The 20,335-nt window shown below is 44.2% G+C and overlaps 1 protein-coding gene across 7 annotated transcripts in view; it reads left to right on the top strand.

The window, feature by feature from the left end:
- trbd (ubiquitin thioesterase trabid) overlaps positions 1-15,290 on the top strand; it is a 57,731-nt gene extending 42,441 nt beyond the window's left edge. For all 7 annotated transcript variants that reach the window (XM_089578679.1, XM_089578683.1, XM_089578684.1 and 4 more), the window contains 3 exons: positions 7,385-7,629; positions 10,954-11,177; positions 13,916-15,290. In XM_089578679.1, coding sequence (XP_089434805.1) covers positions 7,385-7,629; positions 10,954-11,177; positions 13,916-14,131 — 685 coding nt within the window. In that variant the 3' untranslated portion in view covers positions 14,132-15,290. The remainder of the gene's footprint in view (positions 1-7,384; positions 7,630-10,953; positions 11,178-13,915) is intronic.
- The last annotated feature ends 5,045 nt before the right edge of the window (positions 15,291-20,335 follow it).

The following is a 20,335-nucleotide window of genomic DNA, read 5'->3' as shown; positions in this document are numbered from 1 at the left end:
CAGATGCAAAATTGTTTAGTTTCATTTCTTTGGCTTCATTGAGTTGCTTTTGGCCAAGTAAGCATTGGATGCAATCCCATCTTTTAGACATGGCAAATATTTCATTCTGTCATAATTTTTTTGCTGCCAATTTTGGTCCTGGGCATGAAGTAAATAAATTGTGGGGTTTAAAGTCTCGAAGCGACACGTGGGCTATGAGGGACAGTATACTGGAGGGCTCCAGATGAATTTAAGACCACCTGCGGTTCTTAAACATGCACTGCCATCACGCAGCACATAAGCACCTATTGCTTTGCTGCGCCTCCATCGAAACGTGGCCTCAAAGAGCACAACATCAAAGCGCAAAGCAGTTGATCATTTTTTTTTTCTGATCAGAAAGCTTACCGTGAATAGTTCTGTAACTTTGAATGCTCCTTTCTGTAATGTAACACATAAAACTTGTACAGTACACTCCCATTAAGATGAACTTGGTTAATGTGAATTCTAGGATAAGATGAACTAGTGATTACCATTTGGTTGGTTTCCCATAGGCAACAGTTGCATTACGATAGAGGCAAAATGCTAGAGGCCCATGCACTGTGCTCATTATGTGCATTATTCATGCACATACTGCGCATTATATGAGTGCACATTAAAAACCCCAGGTGGTCAAAATATCCGGAGCCCTCCACTATGGCGTCCCTCATAGCCTCAGTTTCTTTGGGAAGTTAAACCTCAATAAACCAAACTATAAATGATATCACAAATATGATAAAACGTGATAACTGAAAGTAAATAATAATCACATAAAAGGACAATAAGAGAGAGGTAAGGTATATCTGGGTGTTTCTTTTATAAACCAGCACTTCCTGTTTAGTAAGCAGCCAGAGAGCATAGCCAGAGGCATGCCATCACCAACTGATATACTAGTAAATACCCTGATATAAGTAAATTTCTGCTGGTCCGAGCTACTTTAGTATAGAGGGATTCTGCTGTAACAGCTATGCTGCAGAATGAGCAAGAAGGGACTCACGGCTGCCCTGCTGGGCACCTTCGAAGTGCTCGGAGCAGGAAGTAAAGCGAAAATAAACAACACACAAACACAAATAGCAACCACTGTTGGACAAACTGAGAAAAACGAGATGATGAAAAAGAAAACTAGACAAGTGCCATGCTCAAATAGGATAATGTGAGCTTATTTCATGCCCTCAGCCTTGATCTCACTTCATGCATAGTGCAATAAATGCTCTATTTGATATTACCCTCTCTCTGCAAGGCTGTCTGATTCGTTGTCTTCATGTAACCTGCTGTATATTGCCGTTTATAAGTAGACTCCAATTATAAGTCGACCCCCAAACTCTCCACCCCCTGGGCTAAAAAAGTTCTGACTCCGAATATAGTATTACTTGCTGTAGGGCTCTAGGTAGACACTGCTTCACCCTGTGGCCCTAGCTACCAGTCGGTCTTTCAGAATACTGAGTCACGCAAGGAAACATTTATTTGTCCACAAGATATCTCTTAAGACTTGTCGTCGATGGTGAGAAGGACACAGTCGTGATCATTACCATTTTGTGAGCCACTACTGCTGCTGGCCGTCAAAAGCGGTGCTGAGATGCCGCACATGGAAAATGCTGCACAGATCATGTCGGTTGGTAGTCCATACCAGGCATTGTTGACCCGTTGCGCCACTTCAAGAAGCGCGCTTCAGTCGCCTTGTTGATGTCTTGGGGTGTTGGAACCATTCCTTGTAGAAAGCACTGATGTGATCTTTGAATGACTTGTTCAGCACCACGTTCGGTGGCTGAAGAATAGGTGTCAATCCGCCCGGTATGGTGACCAGGTCACATCCACTGTCTGCTCCACTTTTCTCACATGTTCGGTGATGCGGCTGCGGAAGGAGTCCAGGATGAGCTTGCTGCGGGGCTTTAGCAGTGCCCCCGGATGCCTGCACCACACGAGACGAAACCATTCAAGGACAGTTTTGTCATAAAAAAAAACCCTTTTCATTAACCCGCATGACAATTTTGGATGGAAATTTTTTCCTGATCAACATCGTTTTCCTCTTGAACAGAAGAAAGGGTGGTAGCTTGTGCCCATGGTCAACAGGCGAACTTGTGTGCTCTCACTTCCTGCACACAGTTGTCTTGCTGGGCATGTCAAATCGGCTCGTAGCCTGGTCGGCATTGTGATTTGACCAAGGAGGAACAGATGTTTTTCCCTCAGTTCACTCGCATCGCACAGAAACGCACGCTGTTTCTCTTCGTGTGCTTCGGGCAACTGTTGTCATACATTTGTGCTTCGCCTTAGGCTCAGGTCATTCCGTTTCTTGAAATTTGTCTCCCATTTCTTTGACACCTTAAAGCATGCGGGATGCACATCTCCATGGCAGCACGTGTCCCATAAATACATCAGCTCCTAATATAGGTCGACTCCCCCTATTTACAATGGCTGTTTTTGCAGAACAACAGCATAGCTTCAATCAGCATGCCAAAGCTTCAAAGCATTCTTTTTTTTTTTTTTCATGCAATGGCCTGGTGTGTTTGAAAAACGCGTGATATTGAAAATGCCTATTGTGCCGTTCAACCTTTTTTTGTGTGCCGGAAGTACCATATTTACACGATTGTAAGTCGACTCGAATGTAAGTCGACCCCCCCACATCACAATTGTGAAAAAAAAAAAAAACTTGAGGTCATTTAAACTTGGCCTTTATTAGTAGAACTAGAACGCGACAGTACTATCCTGTGGCCTCCGCTGATCACCAGCCGCTATCGGCTGCCGCACGCGGGAGTGCCCGTGGGCACATTCCAAAACAAAAATGTCTTAGTCACTGGGCTACTCGTCGACACTTGCGCCATCGTCCTCGCTAGCGCTGCCGTCGTCATGTCGTCATCGCTGCTGCAGTCCCACAGCTAGTCGTTCTAACATCGTCATGCAGTGAAATCCTGCACTTCGCAAAAAGCCACATCATGACATCGCGAGGAACAGCTGAAAATGTTGCCTCGTTGTAGCTGCCACTCCTGTATCACTCAGTGCGAAGGTCGAACTTGCGGCCCGACGCACAGTTCGTTTCTTCGGCATAAAGAATGACAGACATCTTGAATGTAGCCGCGAACAAGCGCCGGTCGCTTATCAGACCTGGAGCACAAATGACGAATGACGAAGCACTACATTAAAAACTTGTGAAACGCGGCCGGCAGTAGTCGAATGCGTCAGAGCCAGAGAGAAATTACGCGCGAGCGGCGTCGGCTCTTCCGTCGGCTACCGACACTCCCTGGTGCCGCTGTGGTTCGGAGGGGGGTGCCGCCACAATTGGAACAGCAGCCCTTCCATCAACTACCGACGCTCCCTTCGGCGCCGAGTGCGCGGTTGAAAGTAAACAAAAAAAAATTAAGAGTAGAACGCGAAGGCGTTATCGGGCCGCCGCCGCTTATCAGCATATGCAATCTGCGGCCACGTGTGGGGAGTGGGTTGGTGCTGGTTTGCTGCTTATCGACAGCCACCATCAGCGGGCCGCCTCGCGCGGGGCGGCGGGGATGCCGGTTCTGCGCGTTGACATAGCTGCTCAAGGCAAGAACGATGTCACGACGGAGCCACGCAGCAAAAAATGCAACCACGCTTGTCTCGTTTGTCTCGCCTTTATTTATAGTGCGATGCTTTGGTTTCGATTGTAAATCGACCCCCCCCACTTCGGATTTTCAAATTTTGAAAAATGGGTCGACTTACAATCGTGTAAATACGGTATTCGAAATATTCACTTTGAACCAAAAAACCACTGTTCGCACATGCCTAGTGTCGCATAATCAGGGCTCCGCTGAAGTTGGAAAAATTTTACGGAAAAATGGCAGTCTCATGTAAGGGCCGTGCCCCGTCAAAACCGGTAAAAAAGTGAGACCCTTACACGAGTATGTACGGTAATTTATCCGACAGTACTGAGCAGTATGATCATTATGGCTTACTTTCAATGGTTTTTGTAAAACTAGTCTACTGATGAGCCGCACATACAGCTCTAGAGACAGTTGGGCTAGCTCAGGGGTTTTATATTTTTATGCTTGAGGAACCTAACAGCTTTTGAAAGGTGCTGAGGAAACCCACACGTCTTGGCTTCCACCCCTACTTGCCTGACATCCATCTACAAAGGCACATGCAGACACATGGCACCTAAATGCCCAAATTCAATTAGTAATTACTGGCTGTACAGTGAAACAGTCTGCATTAAACATACCTCGGCACTATGAAAGGTGGCTCAATCCCACTCACAGTCACTCGCACTCGCATCCACTCACTCGCTCACACACGCATTCATGCCCACTCACACTCACAACCTCTCACTCTCGCACTCATGTCCATTCACATTCACAACCACTCACTCACACTCGCTCACATTCACATCCACTCACTGTTTCCTTGTTTGCTTACAATGGAGGGGATGAGAGATTTACTGCCACGGACGACTGCACTCATGGCTCCCCTTGCACAGACTGGGTCGCACAGATGTGGTGATCTGGCCGGGGCTCTGTCGAGCTCTTTGGCCAATTTTCACAGTTTCGATGCATGAAGGAAGTGGTCACCATACCCAACTGTTGTGGACAAAAGCATTTTTGAGCGGGAAACCGTTTATGAATTTTTTCATATGTAAGATTTCACTATAACAATCAGTACGCAGATCACCAGCCCGCAGTCTTGTATTTTTTTTTCTTTTCTGTTAATGTTTTTGCTATCGTCAAAAGCGTTCCCCATTATTTTTCTATGGCAGTCTTAACTGTTTGATGCTATCGATGGAAACACTTTAAAAGAAAGTTTTTGCTAAATATCGGAAGAATGGATTATTACCTTCAGTATTTCCGTAACAGTATCTTAAAATTTTCTACTTTTTGAAATTTTTGTCTGAGAATGTTGGACATGCTTGTCAAGCGTCTTCCATGTCCCGAACCAAAGTTACGTTCGTATGCTCTCGCGCTTGCTGCTGAGACAAGTGCCTGTTTAGCTTCAGCTCACATACTTAGACCCATTTTTCAATGGTGGGTATCTGAGTATTAATACTAATGAGTTTGCCTTGACAACGGTCCTGGGTGGTGTCTAAGTACCAGTCTTGGGTTTGTCATGAAAATTACATGTCCACGAGTCTGTATGAGCACATTGGAGACAAGTGGCGACTATGAATACTTTTCGCGGCGTGGGAAATGGAGAGTGTTTCTGGAAAGATTGAGTGAGGTCCTCACGAAAAGGGTAATGGCTGGAACGGGTGCCAAGTACAGATTTGCCCCCCCCCCCCCCCCTCCCTGCCCTCCGCCTTCAGTCTCCTGTTCTTTTGTCACATTTTTGGCCATGATGTCCGTCGGGTGGTTTTTTTCTTCGCTGCCTTTTCGGTATTGGCGGTTTGAACAGCAGCACTCACTTGCACAATACTTTTAGATGAAACGAAAACTTTCGCCCCTAGCTTGATTCTTCTTAGCTTTTATTCACTTGTGCTGCTTTACTTTTGTACATTTTTTTTTCTTGAGCTAAAAGGTGCCATTACTGAGATGTGTTATATTTTAGATCCTATTCACGAGTATACAAGAATTATGTTTGAATTGTATATCGAACTCATCAAAACGGGTGCGGCCAATTTGGCTGCCACCTCGTATCCCCTGCTGAAAATCGCCCACGCGTTTCGCCACCATCAGCACGAAGCAGTCATTTATAGAGCACATTAAAACTTTAAATATTACTACTTCGGCTATCTCCTTGGAGTCAAGACATCACCATGTCTGATTCTATGCATAAAAAAAAACCAAAAAAAAACCAACATGCTTGATTTGCAAGGCAGGGCTCCTTCAAGTGCATGACAGAAACAAACCTCTGGCGTTACCAAAAAGCGCGCTTAGTTTTCACATCGTTTCCGGGCTTGAGCCGGGCTTGTGCATTTCAAGAGCCGGGCCAAGTGGGCCAGGTTCTTCGTGTGGGTCCGGTCCAATAGAATAACTTACGCCAGAGTAGAGCTCTACAATGCAAACACGCGGGCACAGAAAAAATCTTAGCGTTCAGTGCAGTACTTGTGAGCGTATCTTACGCTAGTTATTGCCGTGATGCGGAAAGTCGTCGTTTCAGCAGCAAGCATCGGAACTCTGCATATATGAGCTCGAGCCATGTAGGAGGCGTGACAAGAGATTTCTACCTTTCTAGCAGTGGCGACGTGAAATTCGATGAAAGGATCTGACACAACTTATAGCGGCTCATTATACCCTCGGAGAGTCTGCGCGCATGCGAACAGTGAACTAGTAAGGTGAACAGCAACTAATGGTTGCCTTTCCTGCTCCAGTGGAATCTTCTGCTTCGTGCTTCGGTCGTCTTAAGACACCAGCATGATGCCTTATACTGTCTCGAGCACCCTTGGCAGTGAATATTTGCTTTCCTCAGCATTCAACAAAATGAAAATAGCTAAGAGGATACAGTCACCACGAAACACACACGACAAACTTTGCTGTCGCATCTACTCACCACTCACATCCACTCATCGCTACTCGCATCCACTTATCCCTACTCACATGCACTCACACTCATCACCACTCATACTCACACTCATGATCACCCACACTCACATCCACTCAAACTCATGCTCTAGACACGAGTGTGAGTGAGCCGATATGGGTGGACTCATGAGTAAGTGTGCCTACCTATGGCAATGAACAATGAGTGTGATTAGACCCAGCATAAATTGGGCAAAGAAAAGGTGGGGGTTGTGGCATGCATGAATTTAGGTGCTCAAGGAACCCCCAAAAGTATCCAAGTAACCCTGCTGTTCTGTGGAACCTAGTTTGATGATCGGTGGGTTAGTTGGTATGGTGCCATCTTAAAGAATGCGCAGCATAGAAGGGAAAGACTTTTTCATATTTTGCATTCTTTGAGATGATGCTTGTGACTGCAGAGCTGGGTTGACCGTAAAGCATTTTGTCAAATGCGAGAATTCTGAAATCCAATGATCACTATGTTCAACTTGTAGTGGGCTATTAGACCATGTCCTACTTAACTTTCTTTACTGCATCTGTTAAAATCGATCATCTCGATTAATGGCACGTAACAGCTCATAGGACGCAATTGCAGCCGTTCTTTGACGTGTTGCTCTGCCAGGTTTTGAATGATTTACAGTGAAAAAAAAAAAAAATCTGTTTCACGACCAAGCTATTTTTGCATCTCAGGCTTTCCTACACTGTTGCTACACATGTTTTGTGGACTTAGGTGCATGTTAGCTGTGGCCCTTTTGACATCCAGAAGCAAACACCTTGGGAAGCCTTCTGTACAGGACAAAGGTTTTCCATGTGCAGGTTTATGCATCTTCTTTAGAAACCTGTGTCTCAACCATGTGGAGTTCAGAAAGGAAGAAGCCTGGTTGTGCATTCTGCTCTTCTTTTGGGGCTGCATGTAGGCTGTACCCTCGGTGGCGAGAAGCGGAGGCACTGCAGGCTCGACTGCTGCACTTTTCTCTGGACGAGGCTCAGTGGCAGGAGGACTGGACCACACTGGTCTCCATGGCTGCACAGCCTGGCTCAGCACTCGAGCAGATGCATGTGTTCACTCTGGCCCACGTCCTACGACGACCCATTGTCGTTTATGGAGTCAAGTACGTCAAGAGCTTTCGTGGGGAAGCCCTTGGCTATGCTCGTTTTGAAGGCAAGTCGCTTTTGTTCTTTCTAGTGTGCTAGCTCTTATAGTGGCCATTGCCCGCATTTAGCCGTTGCATGTTTGTCTGAAGCTGATTTTGTGGCAGGCTGCTCACCTGCCCACCGGGTGGTGGGCAACCTGCCGAGGTGTGTAAATGTATGCCTAGCAGCCTGCTCATTGTGTCAGGCGGCAACTCATTTAATCATGAGAGGCTGCTCAGAAAAGCCAGCCTGGGTCGCAACCCAACTCAGGCAACCCAAGTTTCACCGATGGCAGCACTTGCCATCAGCGGTGTAGCGAGAAATATTTTTCGGGGGGTGGGGTGTTATATGCCGCCGGTAAAAAATTAAACAGAAAGAGAGCCTGTGCCTAAATATCGTAGTCATTTTTCTGCTTCAGTACACCCGAAGGGTTGTTTCGTTCACTCACTATAATAGCTACCTAAAGATACAAGTGCACGCAGGACGCCGAGGACTTGATTCATAAAGAACATTTATTTTCTCACAAGAAGCACTCGTACAAAAAATTGCAGCTATTTAGATTATTTTCACATAATATACAACAACACAGAATCTTCTGCTCTACAACAAAGTCAGCAACTGTGAATGAATGGCATTTGTCAAAACTTATACCCCATGCATGTGAACCTGCACCCGGCCACAGGTGCTCTTTAAAATAATAATAAAAAAAAATGCTTCTTATTTTTGCGCTAGTTTATGATCATACCGCAGTGGTGGCTTATAGCATATTCGATAAACAGCACTGGTGCGCACCGGTGCGCACCGGTGCGAAATTTTATGTTCGATAAATTGCACCGGTGCGCACCGGACATCTTCGATAAATGGGGCGCACCGTGTGGGGGCACTTTTTTTGTTGCCCCCAAGGCGGCGTTCGGAACGGGCACCGGCGCGATGCAGTTTGTATTCGATGTTGCCCCGGCTTGGAGCTCCACTACCGCGGGTCCTTGAGCACCGCAGTGGTTTTGGGTCAATTCTGGTGCGAGTTTATCGAATATGCCATTAGTCTTTTGAGCATCCGTCTCGCATGCGGGAGGTGCGGGGTTCGATCCCCAGTGCCACCGGTTTCCCACCGGTAATACAGATGGGTCCAAGCTTTCCCTTGGTCTGGTGCTCGGCTTATTTAGGGTGAATTGCTTGGGAAATGGGTCTTTGACCCGACCTTGAGTAGAAGAAAAATACCTTGTGCCATGGCGCTCCTTGGCCGCCAATGCCCTTGCAGTTCATTGCAGTTGCAGTGCCCTTGCTTTTCATGTGCTCACCTTGTCGTGGGTGTACCACAGTGTTCCAAATGGCGTTTGATGAGTTTTGCTCGTCAAATGGTGTTTGTACATTTAAAACATAGATGCCAGCCCCCATTCTTTCATCCGTGCTTTCATTAAATGAGTTTTCGCACTAGATGGCATAGTGCATTCTTTCTGTATTGAGGCTGACCCTGCTAACATGAGAACCTCCGGCGCTTTCAAACAAGCATGGCATCATCCATGTGGCATCATCCATGTGGCATCCATCTGCTGGAGGATGATAGCTTTAGCTACGAGGATGTTGGCACCAAGTTTTATTAATGCGAAAGCATTTCTAGGCTATGTCAACGGGGTTGTGTCACCAAAACATGTCCATAGCAGTTGTGACGTTCTCAAACGAGTGGCTGTAATCGGAAGAGGAAGGCGTGAGGATGATGCTGAAGAAAAGAATGTCAATAGGGTGACTAGTTAATTAGAGCCAAAAATATCGCTTTAACAGTAGGGACAGAAGAGGAAAAACTTGACAGAAGAGCAAAAAAACGTTTGGAAACTCGGCAGTTCATGCACCAAACCAACCAAAAACAAATGAGAATGATTAAAAAGAGCAAAAAAATGAAAATAATCAGTAATTAAAAGCAAAAGCAAAAACCCGCCAAATTTATCGGAATCCAGCAGCCCGCCTAGTTTAGCAGAATTTCAGTGCAGTAGAATCAAAACAGAAAAAGTGTGGATAAATTTGATAATTAATATGCAAATTAACAAAAAGAATAACTAACAAAACATTAATTAAAAAATAATAGTGAAAAAAAAAACAGTAGCCCACCAAATTTAGCGGAATGGCGTCATTGCTTTCACATTCTCCAAATGCGAGACGTCGCAGTGATGTCTATAAAGTTTTCTTCACATGAAGATAGTGACGAGACTCGAAAAGAGTGGACAATGCATAAAGTCTAATGAAACATTATTTTCTGCTGTGAAATGTTTTCATCTATACTATTGTGTTAGTGAAGTATTTCACATCATAAAAAAATGAGCCGTTCTGGTACCTTTGTTTTTCTTTGTTTTATTGAGCCTTTACAGAGTTAAACAGTAAGTAAACTTAGGCGTATTGCAAAAATATGCAGACGTTGCTGGGACAACTGCCTATAACCCTGCACCATTCAAATCTTTGTGCAGCTTGTTATTTTTTAAACCAGGTTCTTAGTACTGGGCTCCTGCTACAAAATACGAGGAAGCAGCTTCAGATTCAACTTTTGCAATACTTCAAGATACTCTTGGCCATTCCCTCCATTGACAAGACCACCAGTAAAAAATTAAGTAAGGAAAAAACATACCTAGCTGCCGCGGTGGCTCGGTGGTTATATGGCGCTCGGCTGCTGATCCGAAAGACGCGGGTTCGATCCCGTCCGCGGCGGTCGAATTTCGATGGTAGCGAAATTCTAGAGGCCCATTTACTGTGCGATGTCGGTGCACATTAAAGAACCCCAGGTAATCAAAATTTCCGGAGCCCTCCACTACGGCTTTCCTCATAGCCTGAGTTTCTTTGGGGCGTTAAGCCACCATAAACCAAAAACCAAATGTCTTATACCCTGGAAAGTATGGTAATATGCAAGTTTGTTAAGGAATGCACAATTTACATGCTGCATTTGCTTATGCTGCATTTTGGTGCATTTGTTAGATTGCCATCAGTAGCTGTGTCTTATAAAGAAGGTTGTGCACTGTGACTAATGGGAGTGGAGGTGTTTTGTCATTCCTATCTTTTGATGACTGTTCTGCAGATTTTATCTGCTGCTGGCAGCAGCCTTCTTAAAAACAGCTCTTCGTTTCATTCTAATAACTACTGGCTTTTCCTTTCTTTCCTTTTTTTTTTTCTTTCCCCCACTTTACCTCTGTCATGAAAAAGTTTGCCGTATTTGTCACTTCAACTTTCTTTTACATCGAAAACTCTAGATGAAAAATTTGGGTTCAGTATTCCTTTGAAGGAGTGCCATTTGAGGTTGGCAATTTTGTGTATTGCGTGCTGTTTTTATGTGGTCACATGCCAAGTGCTGTTCCCCTTTTCTGAATGGCAGGCATCTACATACCTCTGCTGTGGGAGCCGAGTTTCTGCTGGAAGTCCCCAATAGCTCTGGGCTACACACGTGGCCACTTCTCAGCCCTGGTGCCCATGGAGCCCGAGCCTGAGGTGATAGGCGGCGCTGGGGCCAATCCACGAGATGACCTGCAGGTGGCCTTCCTTCCTCTAATGACAGCTGACCGTCAGCTGTTGCCCCTGCACTTCCTCACCCAGGGCGAGGTTAGTCGGGCCAGGAGCACTTGTTGCTCATCATCTTGATAGCATCTGCCATTTGAGGCACCTAGCGTGTCCTTAATGTGCAGGACAGATTTGTTGCGAGCAATTGTCTTTTCTTTTTCTCTCTCCCCCTCCTTTTATTTTCATGTTTGCTTCGAGAGAGAGAGAGAGAGAGAGAGTTACACAGGTACTCTGCTGTGTAGCGTTGATGAGGTCACTTTGGTGTGCTGTCATTGCAAAGGAAATCTTCCCTATACCTTGTATGGGAAAGATTTGTTGCGGCGAAGAGTTTTTGTGAGGAAGCATTCTGGCGAGGGTTCTTTCTAATGGGTGGGTGCATGATGGGCAGGGCACCATTATGCACGCCAGCACAATGGCACAGAGTTCTAATGTAGCCTGATCTTAGCATCGCATGTGTCACATGCCACGAATTGCTGTCTGCAGACAAAAAGACGTTAGGTTTGGGTTGTACCTGCTCATTGTCTCTGGGATTGAACAGTTTTCCAACTGATATAGCATCGCACCACACATTTTCATAGCACTGAGATCTGACATGGCCAGATATTGGTGCAGCTACTCATGGAGTTGGTAACGGTTACACTATAAGAGAGAGAGAGTGAGAAGACAATTGTGATTTCAAAGTCTGTACCACAACATAGGTAGTATGTTTCGCACCTTCAGAGAGCTCAGAGTCCTAGGCAAGGAAAAAAAAAATCTTGGAATAGTGGTCGCTATGGAAAGGAGGAACAGATGGCAGAAGGAAAAAAACAGACCAATGCTGTTTGTTTCATGCCCTCACTGTTCTGCTCACTTCATGCATATTGCAATAAATGGTCTCCTTTCAGTTAGCATCTCACAGCAAGGTTTATTTTATTTGCTGCTTTATGTAACAAATGTTTGAATGCACTTAGCTCGCTCACATAGCCTTTTAGAGGCACTTCTGATAAAACAAACAAATTCTCATGGCTGCCTTCAACAATGTCTTAAAAGGGGGGAAGAGGGTCTTAGAGAACAAAAATTTTAATATATTGGAGCAAAGGTTGCAGTGCTTTGACGTTCATGTAAAAATGATGAGGAAAAAGGTGGTATTTCTTTATGCTCTCTAAAATTCTCATTTAGTACTAGAATTATGTTGATGGTCTTATTGCAAGCTCCAATCATCCAGCTTTAGAAATAAAGCAAGAATGGTGAAAATTGTGCGAATGGAAGCCGAAGAAAGCTTGTTGCCAGTATGTAGGGTGATGTAAAAAATGATACTGGGGAAAGTGAAAAAGAAAAAACGAAATTAAACATGTTTGAGCTATGTATACATATTACAGTGCTTTATTTTCCGAAACAAACAGCTTAGAATGCCCCTGGCGAATAGTCTGAAACACTTTTTTTGCCGCTGGCACCGCTTGGCTAGCTGCAAAAATGAAGCCAAGGATGCGTACAGCATTCTTAAGCAGCCTGTCGATCGTCACCAAATCTAGGACCATGCAGGTAGGTGCAGGCATTGTCAGGCTGGCATCTACATGCTTGGTCACTAGCATTCACATTTTGCACTGGCTTGCAGAAGTTTCTATCAAACTGGTGATTTTATTATCTGCATGCTTCGCAATTCTTACGTCTTACACAACTCTTCTCACACAACATAACAACCGCCATAGCTTAAAGGCAAAACATAAAACTCTGCTGTGTACCAAGTCGTGTCAGAATTAAAGGCAACGAGAGAGCTGACTTGTGCGCTGCTGATAAAGAAAGCAAATTTACCATTTAAGGATTGCGTGAACCTCGTACACAATAAATTAAGGGAAAAATGGCAGTTGGCTTGGAGCAATGAAGTAAACAACAAATTACACTTGGTAAAGCCAGTTTTAGATTATTGGAAGTCATGTTTGCACCAGGAGCGTTTCATTAAAGTTTTTTTATGTCTCTGTATAGGCCGCACACACCTCACACACAACTTTCTATTGACAAATGAAGACAAACCTGTTTGTGAAAATTGTGGAGAAGAACTAACAGTTAAACATACTTCATTGTCATGCACGAAAGTCGAAAAATTGAGGAAAATGTATTTTACTGAGTTTTATAATAAACGCATTCCTTTGCACCCAATGTTACTCTTGGGAGAAAATGCAATTGTTGGCATATCTTGAGTGTTTAGCTTTTTAAGAGAAACAGGTTTCCTCGACAAACTCATGAATTTCTACCCACTGCTTCGCCTCATTTTTTGATACACCTCAGCCACCTTCTCATTCCTGGAAAGAAGGCTGAGGTTTCGTATTACTGGTTGGGAGGCTCATCATCCTTGCCCATCCAAGGGTGGCTGCTGACGTTACCCGACTTACTTTAAAGCTTTTATATTAGCCATTCATAAAATTTCTTTCTTCCTTCATCGCTAGGTAATACAAAACAGTGTCTTAGGCCCCCTACGCCACTGATAATTAATATTTCTGTAAAATTCTGCAGAAAACAATTTCCCTGTACCTTGAGTTTGGCGCATGATGGCTCGAGTTGCCTATGTGCCATAAAACCCTACACAACACGACACATCTACCTATGGATTTTGTTTTGGATGATAGGAATATTTTTTGCTGCTTCAGGAGATTCGTATCATTGGGATTGGGCTGTAGTTGGAATAGTGAAAATGCGGTGCAAAGCAGTTGAATTAAGCTGTGAGCTGTGTTCTTGTTCTGGCTTGGTTGCTTTCAGGAGGCTGTAATTTGTGGCACTTTTCCTTGCCCGTGATGGGTCTGCAGGTTGGCCGTGAAGAGGAGATAATCAAGCAGTGGCTCGACTGCTGTGTGACCAAGGGGGGCCTGCTGGTGGCCCAGCAGAAGGTGCCCCGCAGTCCTCACCTGGTGCTACAAATGGTGGACCAGTGGCTGGAGGCCTATCGTAAACTTTCGCCACACCATCGGCTCACAGACTCTCAGAGTGGCTACTCTAGTGATGGCGACTCTGACCAGGAGTAGCCGTGTGTCCAGAGTGTGCTTTGGGCATTTGAGCAGAAGCTGCTGGCACTGCTGCTCGCCCACCCAGCATGGAGCTTGCTCATAGCCACCACTGTTCACCCAAAGAAGGGCGCAGACGGAAAGTTCAGGGCTGGTTTGTTTATTTTACAGGTGTTTGAATTGGTTGCAGGACTGGAAGAGCAGTGGCCAGCAGTTATGAAGGGGGTTTGTCTGGAGCGTTAGCGGCGATGTGTGTCCATGGTCTCTTGTGTTCAGAAGTGCTGCAATTTCGCCATAGGTGCATTGGCTTTGTGGTGTGCATATTTAGTGAAGTGAGTGTATTGGAGGACTGAGCTTAAAATTCAGCATCAAAAATGCAAACAGGGCCTTTTAAGAAAAAAAAAAAAAAATGTGTGCATACATTGAAGGGGATTTTAGCCTGTTGCAGTTGATCAGGATCCTTAGTACTTTGTCCAAGACTTCCCTCTGTGATGACACAGCTATGTAGCTTGCCTTGAGCTTGTTTGAGGGTTCCAGAATTCAGGTCACATCAGGATGTACTAGCACACTCCCTTTGGACCATGGTGAGATGTTATTTCAGATGGTGCAAGTTTTACAAGCATATGAAGTAGTGTGTGCAATGTTGCAGAGCTGAGAGAGGATCTGAAACATTCTGGGAGCAACCTGTATGGAACTGTTCATGGCAGTTGGCGCATAGAAATAGACAAGTAACATATAAATTAGTTTGAAAATCTAACAGTAAAATTTTAAGTGTATGTTGAAATGTGGCCAGTAGTTATTAAAAAGTGCTGGTGATTTTTGTGAATGCATAGAATACATTGTATCTTGGGGATACTTGTTTGCAGTTTTGTGGCAACTTGATCTGCAGCTGGTTGTGTCAATGTTTGATTGCTGTGAACTACAGTGGTGCTGTCTTCTGGTCTTGAAAACATAACTACTGGGTAAGAGAGCGGGCTAATACACAGCCGCTTATGTTGTGTTCATAGTTAGTTCATTTCTGCGAGGTGCAGAAGTGCTGCTTTATTTGGTGGCCATTGGGCACACTAGTTTTTTAACGCATAGCTGATTTTGTTTGTTGTTCATTGCTGTCAGTGTCTCTTGGGCTTGGTAAGTTGATCATTGGGTGTAGTTGTAATACTAAGTCCTGTTTTGCTGCTTGCCTGTTTGTTGTCATTTATTGAAAACGGCTATATCTCAAATGCTCTCCTGCATATGCACTGCAGTGAAGTGCAACTGAGTGTCGTGGGCCATGTTGCATCACCTGTTCTGTCTGGTGTTCAGCGCAAGCGTGACACACTGATACCAGTGTCTGAGCCCTGCAGAAGAGGATACATGGCTACGGGCCCTGAGAAGGCAGGCAGCCATGGTTGGTGTGCTGGGGGTGCAGGCCTCTTAAAAGAACTCAGATGTGTGCCTTTCTGTGACAGCTGGACCAGTGGTTGCCCCCGCCTCCCCCGGTTCAAATCAGTGGTCAGGGGTCCTAGCCGTCCCATCTCCACCTTCTCTGACCCCCCCCCCCCCCCCCCTTTCTTCAAATACCTGAGTGCACTGGCCTGTAATAGCACTTAGTGCCATTTATGTTTTCAACTCCTCGGAAAACATTTTTATTTATTTCAAAAGTTCAGATTTGAAATAAAATGCCATGGACAGCGTCAGTTTCAGTGCAGCATGTTAAACATATTATATTTGCATATACATGTATATGTATATACATGTATATGTATATACATGTATATGTATATACATGATGTTTCACCAAAGACTGTTCGTAATTTTTTTAAATGTTTTTTTTTTTTTTAGTTTTACTTCGTTATAGTATTGTCATTATTGGGGACATAGAAAACAGCTGTGTCAGTGGCCACTAGCTATCTGGTTTATCTAAAATCTGATGTTTTTCAACTACAGTAAACTCCCTTTACGACAAACTTGAAGGGACCGGAAAATTTGTTAATGTTAATTGAAGTGCCCCTATGAAAGATATGTGACCATGCCAGGTGTATCCGTATATATGTTACATGAAACCGATGAATAAAATTAGCCTTTCAGGGAGAGGATATTTGCAAATGTAGAATTTATTGCGCTATGCATAACGTGAGCTGAATAGTGAGGGCATGAAACAAGGTCACATTATCCTACATGAAATTGGCATTGGTCTAGTTTTCTCACTATCCCTCAGTGGCTGCTATTTGTGTTTTTTATTCTTGCTTTCGATCTTGCTCCAAGTGCTTCGAACGTGCCTAGCAGGGTGGCCAAGCATCTCTGTCTTATCTTGCTCCTTCTGCAGCATAGCTGTTACCAGTGCCACAGACAGGCACACCACACTCCTCTCCTTATGCCGCAGGCAATCTGGTCCTTTCTTTACTGCAATAGCCCGTGTTGCGACGCTGCGTCTGTTGAAAATTCAGCCCTGGAGTTTTTAAGCTTCAAGTCAACGAGCGGGTGCACTTTTAGCATCCGTGCCTCTTAGTCTTTTGGCATGTGACGCGCGCTTGATGCTGAGACCTGCAGTCAGCGTAGGTAGTGTCCTGCCTTTTCCACAGCGACAAGAGTACCTTTCCCCGAGAAAACGCTCTCGCAAGATGGCTTCCCGGCAGCTTTGTGTGAAGGTGCACGGAAGCCACCTTGCAGGTGTTCCCTTCTTTGCTTATACACATTCTGTATTCTTTTTCTTTCCTTGATAGTGCTGCACGTACGCCCTGCGGGTGGTATTGCGCAGGGTTGCCGTGGTTTGCAGTCGCTGCAAAGTTGTCTTAACCAAAGGGCACGCGAAACAGTTCGTCTTAAGCAGCTTTTTTTTTTCTTTTTACATTGAGTCCTATGGGAAAGCAACGAAATGGTCTCACTTGTTCATCTTATCGGAGAATTCGTCTTAACAAAGTTCGTCTTAATGGGAGTCTGCTGTATTGTATTTTGGTGCTGCATTCATTTATAGATTGGTAGCTTGCTGTTTTTGATACCCATATCAGTTTTCAATTCTTGCCAGTACTGCAGAGTAAGGAATTTTGCCCCTTTTTGCATAGCAAACCAAAAGCATGTTGCTGAGGCATGCGTGTTTTCCCCACACTTGCTACTCCCTGGCTAGACTGCGTCATCGGCATGTGTGGCGAAAAATGGCATGCGACAAGCGCTTGTAGGCATGGTTGCATGCACTCCACGTAGCAGTTTTGGTTTTTTAAGATAAGATAAGAATTTATTGAGTACAAATCGGTTACATAAATTCAGTATACAGGCGAGGGTCCCAAAGTCAAGCGACTGTCACGGGACGGGTGAAAAAGCAGTGAGAATTGCATTTTTGAAAATCTAAAAGCTTATATGGATATTACTAATGGCAAGACACCAATATCTAAAGATTGAGATGCCTTACTGTAGTAGTTGAAAGTTAGCTATGAGATTTTAGTTAACCAGCTTGCTGGTTAATGCAGCTTAGGTTTTTTCTGATGCCTGCCACTGGTCACAACACTGTATCAAAGAAAACAGGCTTCTAGTTTTAAAAAGCAGCTTTTAAAAAATTGTGAACAGTTTTTGGTGAAATACCTTGCATATTGCAACTTCATTTCACATGTGTGATAATTTGTGCTCTCGGAGGTGAGCAAGGCAAAGGATGAGTGAGTGGGTGCGTGCACTTATGTGTGCTTGTGTATATGCAATGAAATGCAATCTAGATTTATATCATAGTTGTAATATATTACCCAGTTATACATATATATATATATAAAAAGAAAAGTAGTAGTAGCCAGAGCACCCAACCTCTGTGCCTCCCTTCATGTGTGATGTTTGGAATGCAGCATTGTTCTGGTTTTTGTTTTTGTTGAGTATTGTGTTGCTGCAGTCCTAATGTGTACAGAGGTTGTTGGCTCTAGGTGTTTGATGTGATTCAGTTTTTAAAGCATGAAATGCTTTCTGACTTACTTTCTGGAATTCAACAAGGTCCAAAGAAATCTGATGGAATTCAAAGGAAACCAAACAGATCTATTGAAAATTTGTGTGATAACACCCTCAAGATATGATTGGTGCTAACTAAAACCCCATAATATATCCCCACTAAAGGAAAAAAAAATTTAGAAAGGAAATGTGCTGGCTTGGTGGAACTAATGAAAGAAATCTCCGTAATAGATATTACAGAAACAATTTTGCATGATGTAACAATATATTAGTGTACACCAGAAGTTCAGACTTTTGGCCTGAAGAAATGTCACCAGATTTCAAACAGTGCTTAAAAGCTTCAAGAAGTGCTTATTTTACAGCAAAAAAAAAAAAAAATCCAGAGAAGGTAACCTGTGAGGAACTTTCACAAGGTACAAAGCATGTGCAGGTGATTGCTATACCCAGGACGCATGAGGTGGGGTTGGTAGCGTGTATTGCAGCAAGTGGCCTATTACAGTAATGATACAAGAGATGAGAGTGTTCAGCGTATGTTGTCTTGTTGGGTAGCCGAATGTGTGTTGAGGTGTGGAGCAGACACCCACATGCCACTGTATATTTAGAACATAGTCAGCTTGCTATTAATTAGACAGACCGGATCTTAGCGCTGGAGACAAATGTGCTGTACCATGCTCATCTCATAGCGGCTATGTATTTGAAATTGCAGCAGCTTCTTGGCCCTTAAAGCTGTCATAACTACTGCATGTAATGACACTTGGTTCAGTGCAAGAATGCATTGAAAGGGCTTGTAGTTTAGTTTAATATATGTCCAGTAGAACATTCCCTGAGAAGAACTATCAAAATGTACTAGTAGAGTAATTAAAACTGGCAGGGTTTGGTTGGTAAATATATGCTTTCTGTAAAAAAAAAAAATGGCACATACTAGTGCAAAAGCTGTGCATGTCTAACTTTCTGGAGTAAGTCTGTGGCTCTGTGACAAGATTCAGAGCTGAAAAGTGGAGGTGTAGAAGGTTTGTGATGGCACCTGTAACATGGAAAGTATGGCTGTGGGAACCAAGTAGAGTTTTGTCAGAAAGATTTGCTGATGTTTCAGTAAGAGGATCTGTCATCATTTTTGTCACCTTTGCCAGCCTTTCTTGGGCACGTCAAATTTGTTGCGCCTTGTGTCGTTATAAGGTGAGGAAATGCATGCATTGATTGGGTGCTTTCAAAATCCAGACTAAGCTGTGTTCCTGGAACACAGTTTGGAAACCCCTTGTGTGTACATATTTTATTCAGAAGTGCATACGGATAGTTGGTGATGCTAGAGATGACAAAGCCACTGGCTGTCTGGGTCTTGTTGCCGTGACCAAGTGCTCTTTGGCACACCCATTGAATAATGGCCACGGGGGGTGTGGTGCTGGATCTCAGCCAGTGGTAGTTCATACTGTTTCACAGTGTGGAGACATCTTCCAAGAGCCACTGTTCACTCATGTCATATTTGGCAGACCACTGATTTGCTTCTCACCAGCAGCACTTCTCTAGCAATGCCCCTTTGTGTAACATGCATGTTGAGGCCATTTTTCTCCAGCACTTGCAAACCTCTGATTGTTTTGTAATTTAACAGGTGTCAACAGCTGTTTCCTTTCAAAGAGAAAAACTACAGAAGTGTGCTGGTTCATGCTAACGAGTAGTGGGGGCAGTTGGCTCGAGTTTTCACAGTTCTCTCGTGCAAACTAGTAGTGCATATGGAAACAGTGGAAACCGCAAAATTAAGCGTGCAACAATGTGGATGTGTGTATATGGTGGCAACATCATAAAATAGACTAGATACAAAGGTTCACGAGACAGTGGTGCCTGTGCTGTTCTCTTGCTCACCGTCTTCCTTTGTAAGAGGAGAGAGATGACATGAGAGGCTGCGAAGAGTACACTGGTCACGTATTGTGAAGCAACAGTCGTAGCAAGGATTGAACTCTGAAAGTTGTCGCCACCCATGTTTGCATGTTGGTGATAAATATGGAATAGACTGATCTAGGCTATGCTCACTGTGCGTGTATCCATTTTATGTGTAGGCTGTGGCGTGTGCAGTTTCCAGCTTTTGCCACTATGTTTGGGTTTGTCTCCACCATTTGATGGTCCGTACTGGGATTTTCTGTGTAGTGTTCTTCCTGGTGTGCATAGCATGACACACACGTTTCTTGCTCAACAAGTAGATGCAAAGAATATTACATACTTCTTTCTCACAGAAATTAATAAGTAAAAAAAAAGCTTTTCTTGCAGTTCCTTTAGCTGAGGTTTCCAGTTTACCCAGGAGCACGATTGCAAACAAAAGAGCGTGTCATT

The sequence above is a fragment of the Amblyomma mixtum genome, chromosome 3 (assembly GCF_055824585.1).
Source record: "Amblyomma mixtum isolate Tamu chromosome 3, ASM5582458v1, whole genome shotgun sequence".
Lineage (NCBI taxonomy): Eukaryota > Metazoa > Arthropoda > Arachnida > Ixodida > Ixodidae > Amblyomma > Amblyomma mixtum.
Note: the sequence above shows the minus strand (reverse complement) of the source record. Positions and strands in the feature narration are given on the sequence as shown.